This window comes from Agelaius tricolor, unplaced genomic scaffold (genome assembly GCF_023055355.1).
Source record: "Agelaius tricolor isolate 1412-34295 unplaced genomic scaffold, bAgeTri1.0.p SCAF_1, whole genome shotgun sequence".
In the NCBI taxonomy this organism is placed as follows: Eukaryota; Metazoa; Chordata; class Aves; order Passeriformes; family Icteridae; genus Agelaius; species Agelaius tricolor.
This window is the reverse complement of record NW_027269261.1, coordinates 5,473,738-5,485,936: the sequence shown is the minus strand read 5'-3', so window position 1 is coordinate 5,485,936 and position 12,199 is coordinate 5,473,738. Positions and strand designations below refer to the sequence as shown.

The 12,199-nt window shown below is 51.8% G+C and overlaps 1 protein-coding gene across 2 annotated transcripts in view; it reads right to left on the bottom strand.

Moving 5' to 3' along the window:
• The window catches only part of SLC24A3 (solute carrier family 24 member 3), a 111,463-nt gene extending 99,655 nt beyond the window's left edge, over positions 1 to 11,808 (bottom strand). For both annotated transcript variants that reach the window (XM_071418322.1, XM_071418377.1), the window contains exon 1: positions 11,606 to 11,808. In XM_071418322.1, the coding sequence (XP_071274423.1) occupies positions 11,606 to 11,729 (124 nt within the window). In that variant the 5' untranslated portion in view covers positions 11,730 to 11,808. The remainder of the gene's footprint in view (positions 1 to 11,605) is intronic.
• Positions 11,809 to 12,199: the final 391 nt, after the last annotated feature.

Below are 12,199 nucleotides of genomic sequence, written 5' to 3'. Positions count from 1 at the left end.
AGCAGCAGGGCTGTGCTACAGGTGGCTGCACATCTGGGTCATCCCTATCAAAACCATCCATCACGATTTCCCTTCCTCATGGTAGACAAGAGAGGAGAAAAAAAAAAGAGCAGCAATGAATTAATCTCCAGCTGAATTTCCATCACTAACAGAGCTACTTTTTATACCATTCCAAGATCCTGTGGCTGCTTGAACCTGGCAATCATGACCTTACAAGGCTGGAAAAGGAGCACTTGAGAGCCTCACTGTTACCAGACAGACCCTTGTTTCTCGGAAGGATTGGGTAACGTGTTACAGAAAGAGCTAACTCTCTGGAGAAGGCATTTATCGTTTTAAAAGCAGTGAAAAAAAAAACAGTTTTTCACTTTTAAAAGCAGTGAAAAAACAAAGTGTATTTCAAGCCCCTGTGACAGGGGTGAATACCTGGGGTTTGTGCTCAGGAGCTGAGCAGTCACTGCTCCTTCCCCCCACATTTATGAATTTCTCTCCTAATTTTGAGCTGACGCAGTGGGAGGAAAGACGGTTTTGGGTCAGATGAAATGTTTTAGTGGAATAAAATATTTCATTTTGGTTTGCTCTCTTTTACACTTCTAGCTAAGCAGAATTCTGCAGAATTCAATTTAGTCCGAAAATACCATGAAAATGTGCTGGGAAAAGAAACATAGCAGCTCTTCCACCAAAAAAAAACCAAAAAAACAAACCCCAAAAAAAAACCAAAACAAAAAATGGGGGAAGCCATGACTTTATCCCAGTTAAATTGAAAAGTGACACCCTTGTAGCTTTGCCTGAACAATTTCTATCAGGGTCCAAGGCCAGGCTGGACAGGGCTTGGAGCAACGTGGTTTAGTGGAAGGGGCACTAAAAACAAGCCACCCCTTCCAGGAAAGAAAGAAAAGGAAAAAAAGACTGTCATAAGCCCTGTCTCCCACTCTGGTATCTCTGATGATAGGGGAAAGATCACAAAAGAGATTTTTTTCATGCTTTTCTCCACAAAAGATGATGAAAAAACTGGATCTTGCATAAAAGTAAACAAGAATGAAGGATGAAAAGACAATTTCTCCTGTCCTTTTGCCCTACATCTCCTTTCCCCTTGTGTTTCCCTGTACTACCACCACATGAATCTGTAATTGGTATTTGTTTAATTGCTGTTATTTACTGCTTCCACAGAGCTGGAAAGGCACTTGGGGAACAGAGACAAGTCTCAGCCCCAGACAAGACACTGGCTCTGGTATTTAACTCCACTGTTTGGTACCAAGTCTGGATTTGCTGCCCAAAAGCATTCCTAACATGGGGAAAATTCACTGACAGCCAGCCCTCCCAAGCAGCGCAGAGCTCCAGGGACAGAGTGAAAGGACAGGGATAAAATATAGCAGCACAGGAGTGTGGAGGAGCTGGGAATTGTGAAACAAGCAGCTGGGGACAGAGGTGTGAACCCAGGCCTGGCAGAGGGAGCACTGGAAATTCCCCTTTTCCTGCATCTGCTCAGAAAACCCCTGAGATGATTCTTGTCAGTGCTGAGAACATGCCTGTAACTGATGCTGTGCCTTCCTCCCCAGCAAAACTGAGTTCCTGACACCAAAGCAGCTTGGTTCCCAGGAATTAACAGCTGGAATTAACATGGGAGAGCAAGGTGCAGGTTCCCTGTGGTCCTGTTCCCTGCCACAGGCCAGCACATGGATCTGGTGGCTCTGAGAGCAGGAGGGAGCACCCAGGACCCTGAGCATCCTGGTGGAAAGCCTGGCTCCACACCCCTCTGTCACCACAAACAGTGCCCCCCACTGCACAGGGGTTCCTGCCCTCCTTCAGACCCATCTGTATGTCCCCAAGCCAGCTGAAAATCACCTTAGTGACAGAGAGTGTTTTCCCTCAGGTAGCCACTCCATTAAATATTGAAAGAGCTATTACCTTTCGGGGATGCCAGTACACTGGCTGTGTCCATTATTTATAGCATAATGGTATTCATTATGCATTTTATCCCATGCTCCTATCTGCTGATCTCATAACAGGCCCTTATACACAATTTTAAGCAATTCATCCTACCTTAATTACAGACAAATATATCTATAAGCCTCAGGACATCTCTTTCTAACATTTATTAGGAGTAAGCAAACATATCTAGAGATAAATCTGGTAGTCAGGGAAGAGAGGGACGTGGCCAAGCAGCCTGCGAATCACAGAGCTGGAGCCAGGCACATTGCAGTTAAAATTGCCAGCTTGGGCTAGCTGGAAAAAGTAAGTCCTGTCCTGCCACAGATCCCTCCCACGACATCCACTTCCCTGCTGGTGGATGTGGCTGTGAAGCCCAGGATCATTGAGCATGTGGGTGCGAGCCCCAGCACTGGCAGAGCCTCAGGGGGCAGGGAGGTCCTGCTCACCCCACTGTCCTTTGTGCCTCCAGGTCCTTTTTCCCAGTCCCTCAGGAGGGAATCAGTCCTGGGATCCCTCGAGCAAGAGGCAGCTGCCCAGCCTGGTGCCCCTCTGCTGCAGAGCCTGAATTATAACAGGACTCCTGTCCTCTCTCCCATACCCAAACCAATACAATGGTGACTGAAAAAAACACTTAAAGAAGGGAAGGGAAAGGGGACAAGGAAAGGGACGAGGAAAGGGACGAGGAAAGGGACGAGGAAAGCGAAAGCCTCTCTGGACACATCCAGGAAGTTCCTCATAAATCACCACAGATTAATACAGAGAGCTATCAAAAACTATCCCTGGCTTCAGCAGGTTTTGCACTGGTCCTTATCAGGGTGGCCCAGGAGCACAAAGGTGCTGAAGCCTTTCAAGGGAGATCTGTCTAAGGCTTGGCTGAAGCTTGTAGAGGCTCCTTAGGAGATCCCTGAAATGCCCCTAAAAGTAGATAACATGGATGCAATCCCTGCCCAAACTGGCACCTGCACTCTTACTTTTTCCACCTGGGAATGTTCCCTACCTGCTAGAAAAGACAGGCACAAAGGCAGCAGGTACCAGTCCCCAGCAGCACACCCTCAGAAATGAAGCCAGCCTGGAATGCTACAAAGTGTTTTAAGGAAATAAATAACACTACAGAGAGAAAAAAAAAAAATTGTTTTTAACCAGAGGTCCTGGAAGAAAAGGATAGTGCTCCACATCATACCAGAATCAAATGTCTGAGGCTGTCCTTTCTTTATAAGGCTCTAAGCCAGGCAGACCCTCCAAGAAGCTCTTTATTCTTTATTTACCCTAAAGTGAGACACTGCAGACCCAGGTTTAATTCACCGCTCCACTCTTAGCCCGTGAGGTGACCTTGGACAAGTTGTTCTGTCCAGATTCTCAGCTGGTGTCAGCTGGCACTGTGCCACCAGAGGCAATTTAAACAATTTGAGATGCCAGCCCCAGAGCCCCGGGTCCTGAGCCTCCCTCTCCCCTGAGCAGCTCTGCCACCCCCACGCCCCAGGGGCACCGAGTGGGGGCAAGAAGAGAACTCATGCTTGCCTTGGACACTACATGGTTTTCATAAAATGAAACAAAATGCCTGGTTTGGTTTGGGTTTTTTGGTTTTTTTTAAAATAGCCTTATGATCAAAGCTTTAAAAATATTGCTGTGTGAGGCCCCACCTGGAATTCAGCTCCACCGGCACCAGAAGGATGGATGGACCTGAGGGAGCAAGTCCAGAGGAGGCCACAAAGATGCTTCTGCTATGGAAGCTTCTGCTATGGATGCTTCTGCTATGGAGACTGGCACCCCTGCAATCTCCCTTTGGATCATTTCTTCATTCAAGAGGCTTTTACATTACTCAGTCACTTTCTTGGACAACTCCTCCACTTCTGAACAAGCTTGATTTGCTGCCTCCTCTGATTTAGCTCAAGAACAAATCCAAAGAACACGAAACTCAATTTGTTTTACTCTGTCAACAGCCAGCAGCAAAGTTAACTAACTTGAGGGTGTTTTTAAGTGCTGCCTGCCTCTCCTGCCATGCCACTGCTGTCCCAGCTGGAGCACAGAGCCAGCAGCACCTTGCTGTGAGCACAGCTGATGGAACCTGCTGAACAACAAGCTGTGTACGGCTGGGACCAGGTTCTCCTGAAGTGAATTGCTGCAATCGTTTACAAGAGATTCTTTCTGCCCCATCCTCTCAACAACACACAAATCAACTACCATGTATATGTGCACTGAGAATTGGAGGGTAGGTCTTGTCAGAGGAAAAAGGAATGTCCATGTAAGGCTCGTTTCTCCTCCTGCTTTATGTTACAGGATGTTCTGGCCATCTTAGGGAAAAAAAAACAGTTGAGTCTATCTCTGAATAAGGATGATTTTAACAGCAGACCCTTCAGTTGTTTGTAGCTCAGTTAGCATGTTTTTGGCTTGCATATCAAAAAGATTTTTTTCCTGGATTTCAGCAAGCTCTTTCCCAATCGAACCATTAAAATCTGTCTGCAGTTCTCACTGGATAGGTGATGCCTGATGCTGTGCACTGCAATCCCTCCAATCCCTCATCCACCATGGGGACAGGCACACTTCCCAGGGCTAATCCACAGGGACAGGGCAGAACATTGGGGACCAGGGCTCCACCTGGGAACCTGTCACTCCCAAGCCTGGAGAACTCCACAAATTCTCTCGTGCCTCAGTTTCCCTCCCTCGCAGGCTCCCATTTCCCCCAGCTCCCTCGCGGACACGCTTGCTCCCATTTCCCCCAGCAGGATTGGGGACTGAGGAATGGCCAGAGTGAGGAAGGGCTGGGGTAACCACCTGAACTGGACCCCAGCACTTGACACACTGCAAGGCAAGCCCTGATCCCAACTGCCTGTGGACACAAACCCAGCCCTGAGCTCTGCTCACATCATAGGAGGAGCAGCGAGCTCAGGCCAGGCTGTGCATCCCAGCCACTTTACACCAGCTCGGCACAGGAATGTCCCAGGAATGTCCCAAAACAACCAAACCCATGCCTCCAAACCCCACCTGACACTCCTTTGTGCCCCAGAGAGCTTTTCCCCTACTAAAAGAAGGTATTTCCTCTTCCCAACACACACTCACATCCTGAGCAGGAGTCGTACCCTGGCCTTGCAGAGCTGAGCAAGAGGAGAATGTGGGGCACCAGATACAGCTGGAAACACACCCTGCTCCCCTCCACTCCTCCAGGCCATTCCCAGGTCCCAGCCAGGACCTGGGGACCATTTGCTTCCCACAGGCAAGGCTTACAGACAGATGACATTCCATGTTAGCCAAAAGAGTCCATAAAAGGCAAATAAAGTCCCAGCAAGTACTGTCTCACACAGCTTTCTCCCTGGACACCACATCTGGACTCCTCTTCAATGCCTCCCTTCTTCCAGAAGAACAAGGCCCAGGACCTTTCCCTGGAGTCCTTGGTACAATGCTCCTAGTCCCAGGAATACAAAAAAAAAACAACCCCACCCCACAAAAACAAAATATCAAACCTAAAACGGAAAACAAAACAAAAACCCACAAACAAACAAACCAAAAAGAAAGACAGCAAGAAAAACCCAGCTTAAACATCTCCAGTTCACCTCAAGCTTCAGTCTTTATTTTGGCCTGGAGTCCAGCCCTTTCTGCTGGATGCAACATCCCATCCCACTCCCTTCCCTTCTCTTCCCTCCAACAATCAAGCACACTGAGAAATCCTGTTATTTCCAGAGTCTTCTCAGCCTGGTTCTAAAGAAAAGCTCAGCATCTAGAGATTGTACCCACTTTATTTTTAAATCTGAGCATGAAGCTGAAATCCAGCCATGCAACAGTACGGACACAGGGACTGCACCTATTTCCTGTCTCACACAGGTACAGCTGGTCCTCTGATTCAGCTGTCTCCTAAATCAGTGATGGAGGCCTCAACATCCTCCCAAAAGTGATGGAGGCCTCAACACCCTCCCAAATTCCTGGGCACAGCAGGCTCATCCCATGGCCATCTCGCTGTCCCAGCAGCTCCACTGCTATGGACCCCAAGGTGACAAAATCAGGGCTCATTCTCACCTGAATATTCCCTTGCTGACTGCTGTGGAGACCTGACCTCCTGCAGGAGGTGATGCAAGGAAAGGGAATGTGAACCTTGCCATGGGACAAGACAAAGGGATCCAACCCCGAGGGATCTCCAGCTCACTGTAAACTCCCCATGCAGATGCCCTTGGCAGTAAATAACAAGGACAGGCTGCTCAGGGCTGCGGGAGTCTGAGAGTCCAGCAAGGATCCCACAGGGAGGAGAGACAGAACACCTGCATCCCTGTAGGGACAGCCAAGAACCCATTCACGAGCTGCAAATTACACACATTTACCACCTTGTTTCCACAGGCTTTCCCTTTGATGCTGTGAGTAATGCCGAGCAGCCACAAGGATTTACTCACCGTGCAGCCCCGCTCTCCTGAGAGCATGTCTGCAGGAAGGGATGATTAGCATGGAAGGACCTGGAACACGCTGCCCACACCTGGGCATGCCTGACCAATCCTGCCCAGGAAGCCACAGCAGCGGAAAAAAATTAGGATGAGGTTACCAGTGGCTTTTGGCACCGGTCTGACTTGGCTCCTGCTGATAAAACCCAGAGCAGAACAAAGCTTTTCAACATCCCCAGTGCTCTCCAAAGCCCAAAGATTGCTCTAGAGAAGGGCAAGGAAGGCAAGGCTAGAAAGAGAGTAAAAGCTTTAAACTCTCTAAATTTGTTTTTAAAAATGAGCTGCTGTAGCTCAGCTGTGGGCTGTGAAAGGCAGCTGGGAGAGAGAGCACAGCACAGTACAGCTCCCATCACCAAGCTGTGCACTGGATCCTAAGGTGCATCCCTCAGACCCTGCACTCCTGTGAACCTCATGTGGTTTCCATTCCAAACCACAAAATTCTGAAATTTTCAGGCTCAGGTTTCATGAAACCTGGCTGTTTTCTTCAGCTTTTATTATTAGGGAAGGCTTTATCAACAGGAAGTCCAGAAGGGGTAACTTAAACCACTCCAAAGGAACAGAAACCAGAAAAAAACCCAATGATCTTCCTAACTACCAGAGAGTTGCCATCAATTTAAAGAACAAGAGACAAAACAGAGTGAAGTACCCTGGGACAGGCTAACACCTAGAAGCAGGTCAGGTCCAGGGTGAGGGGAGTTTTCCAACTGTGGGGCTGGATGCTGATCTCCTAAATGACCCTGTCCCATATCAGCACAGCCTTTATTTAATGTCTGTATCTTCCCAAGAGGATGCAGGCACAAAATACCTGCCACATGAATATATGACAGGTTCAGCTGAGTCTTTTGAGCATCTCTGACCAAAAATGGACAGTGTGACCAGCCTGCCTATTCCAATTATGGACTACTGAAGATTAGCAGCAGGAAGGAAGTACTGGGACAAAGCTGGAAGAACCAACCAAGCACACCCACCTCCTCATGAGCTCTGCTGTTCTGACCACAGCCACCACCCAAGGGTTCTCTGTAATGCCCCTCACCAAGTCATCTCAGTGTGCTGTTTTGGCAATAAACCTCCTTTATTTGTCCTGGGCTAGTTTTCTGCTGGGTTAGCCTGCTGGAAAGGCTCAGCTAAGGGCCACCACCATGCCAGAGCCCATGCAGGAGGCAGCAATGAGGGCAGGAGTGGCCAAAAGCCATGGACAGGGCAGGACTGAGCCCGCACAGCTCCATCAGCACAGACAAGTGTGCAGCACAAGCCGAAGGAACATCAGCTGCTGAATCCTTCTGCAACTCACCCTCTGCCAGCCTGGTGTTCTCCTTGCTGTTGAGCAGCTGGGGCAGCCAGCAGCCCTCTGCCCTCACACCCTGCTGCAGCCAGAGCTCCTGAGCATCCCGAGCATCCCGCATGGCCACCCCAAGCACCCTGACCCTGAGGTTCCAGGTGCTGTGCCAGGGTCCACCTCAGCCTTGGCAGGCCAGCCAGCCTGGCATGCAGCCTGGCACTCCCACAGCACTTCAATGAAGTGGGCTGCACACAGACCCTGAGATAGGGGTGTTCTGAAGGCAGTTCTCCAGCCACAGCCAGTTGTGCAAGCCCTGCTCTGCCAGCACCTGAAGCTGATTGTGGTCAGGTTCCTTCAGCCCTGCAAGCAGCACTGCAAGTCCCATCCCTGCTGCTCTCCGAGCTGCTCGACACGAGGGCTCAGTCTCAGTCAGCTGTGGGTGCAGGACCTTGAACAAGTACTAAATAAATGAACAAGTCATTTCCTGCAAGGCCAAACACGCTCCCTGCCAAAGAGGTCACATACCACACTCTGGCCTGATGCCTCTCCCGAGTTTGTGAGGGTAAATTCCCATATCCAGGGGTCCAACGATTACAGCAATACATCTGGGCTAGGATTACTCAGGCTGAAGCTAGGATTACACTCCACTGAAGAAGTGAGGAAAACAACTACTTTTGTGCTTTCATTGCGTGACCTCTAAAGTTCGGTTTGGGTTTCTTGGTTCGCACAAACCAAAACACCCCAATCAGGGAGTTTTCACTTTAACTCTCAGCTAGAGGAACGGGATCTGTCCCACCAAGGTTCTTCTGTGTTATTTTGGCAGTAAGGAGATCTGCAAGGAAAAGCCCTTTGAGGCAGGGCCCGTGACAAAGCGGTCAGGAGCAAACAGCCGACGTGGCTCATTCCAGATCCTCCAACCAGCACAGGGGTGGAAGGCGGACATGCCCGGGATCTTTGCTCCCCATCTCTCATCACACCACCCAGGATTGCTCAGAGGCTTTCTAAGAGTGTGCTTTCATGACATGGATGCTTTCAACACACCACAGCCCACAAGGACCGGGCAAATACCAGCCCTGTGAAAACAGCCTGAGCTTCGTTTTTAGGGTAAGTCTCAGAGCCAGTCAAAACGCATCTGGCAGGCCCTGCTCCACCATGCTGAACACTTCACTCCCATCAAGTTAAAACAAGACTTAAAAGAAACCTGAATCTTCCACACTTGAATCACGCAGGCCACTCCATGTGCTTGGATGTGCCCATCCCCATGAGTAAGGGCTGCAGAATCAGACCCAGCTTTTCCTCACCATCCTGCCAAAGACACAGACACAAAGAAGAGGAGAAAAATCCCACTGACTGATGCCCCTGCTATTTCTGCTGTCCGTGACAGCAAACTGGTTAAAGGCCTGACTCAGAAGCCTCCCTTGAAAAACCTGAATCATTACAATTTAGAGGGCAGTCTCATATAATGAGGTCTCCACTCCTCCCTCTCTTTAGAATAGAAAATTCGAGTCAGACTGATGGGGGGATAAATAAGGGGGAAAAAATAAACCCAACTTCACACTTTGTTCAACCCTTTCTGTGCAGGTGGCAGTTGAGCAGCCAGAGGTTGGCAGCTGGATCTGGGGTCTGCAGGGCTGTATTTGGTCTCAGTTACACCTCTCAGTTACCAGTGTGACCTCCTTAATGCCAGAGCACAACCACAGACTTACACTGCCAGCAAGCAAGAAAGGGGCACCCCAGCTGTATGATCACTGCCCAGACAAACTGTGAACTTGGATTTCTTCTTAGCACCAGATCTATTTCCAAAAGCTTGACCCTTGTGGGATAGAGAGATCATTGGAATGAGCCTCACAGAACACTATAATGTTTTAACACTTTGTTATTACACATCATTTAGCATCAGGAGATCTCAAACTCACTTCACAAAGTACCCTTATTTTTGAGACCCAGCCAAACGAGACATGGAGAGCTTTGATTAAGGCCCTCAGAAAAGCAGGGGGAGCTACCAGAGCAGAATCCCAGAGCTCATGCCCCGTCCCCTAGAGCTGCCTGCTCCGTATGGAGCAACTAGACCGCTGTGGTTACCTGCTCTTGCCTGTTTCCTGTGGAGACGTGCCAGCACACACACCTCACAAGGAGGCTCTGGCACCCGACACCCTCTGCACACACACACATACAGGTCTGCAGTGATCCCAAAAGCCTGGCTCCTCCACATCCAGACCCAGGCCATGGCTGAAACGGTGCCTGAGGAGAAGGGGACTGACAAAGAAAAACTGCAGCACTCGAAACGAGCGTGCATCATGCAAAGAGGTGATTCAAGCCTAGGTTTCTGAGCTGGATCACACCTCGACACCAAGGCTCTCCAGGAGCAGCAGTCACTGCAGCACCCCGGGCAAGTCTGTTTTGCCCAACCTCACACTGCCACCGGTCCCTCTGGCATCAAGGATGCTGGGAGCTGCATATGCCACTTGCACTCCAAACAGCACACAGTGAAAACCACCCCAGAGCCTCCTGCCAGAGCAGCAGAGAGAGAGATGCCAGTTGACACAAAAGCACTACAGTCTAGTCAAAAGTTTATGCTGTGGATCCTAAATGCTGTTTTTATGTGGGAAAATACTGAAACAACTACAGAAAAATACACCTTTCCACCTTCTGAGCACAACACAAATGCTGGAGAGCATCAGGCTGTATCCAAGGCTCCCCGAGAGCCCACTCACTTTGGGCCCATGCAGCGCCAGCGGATGCAGTGGATGCTGTGGAAAATTCCCCCGTGACATAATTCTTCTCCCTGTCACTCCTGGCTCTGCTTGGCAAACGCCATTCCTCACCTCTCAGATTAACTTTGAGCAAACTCTGATCACAACAGGCTCCCAAACTGAAGCAAAGCAGCCAGAGCCCTGACACAAGTCTGCTGCACCAGCTAGGGAACACTCCGGCAGCTCAGGCAGAGCGCAAAGGCACCTGTGGCACCAGCCTTTACGGCAGATGGAGCTCCTTCTGCACAGGCAGGGACCCCAAAACACAGGATGGGAAGGAGCACTGCACTCAAGAGAGAGGAGTGCACTCTTCATCTTCCCACTGACGGGAAGGGGGAAGAGAGCACAGGTGTGGCCCCAGCACCACAGCCCTTCTCCCCGCCTGCCTTTGAAGTTTAGGTAAAGGAAGGATGGATATTGGTGTCACACATCTGCATCTTCCGCGCTGGCAGACCTGAATATACCTCAGTACATACATAAACTCCTGTTTACTTACAACGACGCTCATGTTTTTCCTGGCCTTACTTCTTGGAAGCAATCACCACGTTTGTAAGAAAAAGCGTAAGTTTTAGAAGACATGTAAAAAAAAAAAAGACAATTCGATTAAATTGAGGACATAAAAGTCCCGAATCTTCAAAACACATCCCAACATCGTAATACTCCACTGCGTTCAAGCCGTAGCTGGTGTTTGTGCTCTTCCCTGAACATCAGAGCATTCCTCACACCATGCTGGACACCGTGAAACCCTTCAGACACGTCTGTTTATTCAAAAAGCAAATTCGAGTCACGGAGGCGTACGCTCTTCTTTCCTTAAAGGCAAATAAGCCTTGCCTAAATTCTGCTTACATTCGCGGCTCCGCAGAGCAACAACGCGAACCGCTTCCCACCGCCCTCCGCGCAGCCGAAGCGCGGCGGGCAGGGCACCCCCGGAACCCCGCAGGAGGGCTCCGGGCACCCGGTGCTCGCCGGGACCCCCGGGGCGGGCGGGCCCCGCTCCACACGCCGAGCTCCGCCAAGTTTCACGCTGCTCCCGCGGCCGCCCCCGGCGCGCAACGCCCCGGCTCGGGAGGGCCCCGGCGCGGACCCCGTGAGGGAGCCCCGGCCGGCGCGGACCCCGTGAGGGAGGGAGCCCCGGCCGGCGCGGCCCCCGCGGCGCCGCCCTCCACTCCGCAGCCGGGCTGGGCTGGCCCGGCCGCTGCCCCCCGCCGCGGCCCCGCACTCACCGCCGCGCCCGGCCGCGCAGCCGGCCAGCAGCAGGGCCAGCAGGGCCAGCGAGCACAGCGCGCAGCGCTGCCCTCGCAGCAGCCGCCGCCGCCGCCGCTCCGCCGCCGTGCCCGGGGCGCCCATCGCGGCCGCTCCGCTGCGCTCCGACCGCTCCCCGCGCCGCGCCGAGCCCCGCCGGGCGCCGCAGCGCCGCCTCCGCCCGCCCACCGCGGGCGGGACGGGGCGGGGGCCGCACGGCGGCGGTGGGGCCGGCGGGGCTCGGCCCCTCCTCGGGCAACGCTCGGAGCGGGCACGACAGCGGCGCGGTGCCCGCTGCCGGCTGCCTGCCTGGGAGGGGGCTGGCTGGGCATCGCCTTCGCTCGGCGTCGCTCCGTCGCACCCATCGCATCTCCCGCCACCGCTGGGGACCTCTCGGCATCACCGCCTGGGCTATGGCCTGTGCAGTGTTGGACACAGAAAAGCCCCAGCGCATCGCTGACCCCTCACCTGTGATCCCGGGCACAGCCCTCGCTGCCACCCCTGCCTTTCAGACAGCCGGGAGGTTTCTCATTGCTGGTGGCTGGGGATTTTTTCCCGTTTCTCACACTCTGCCC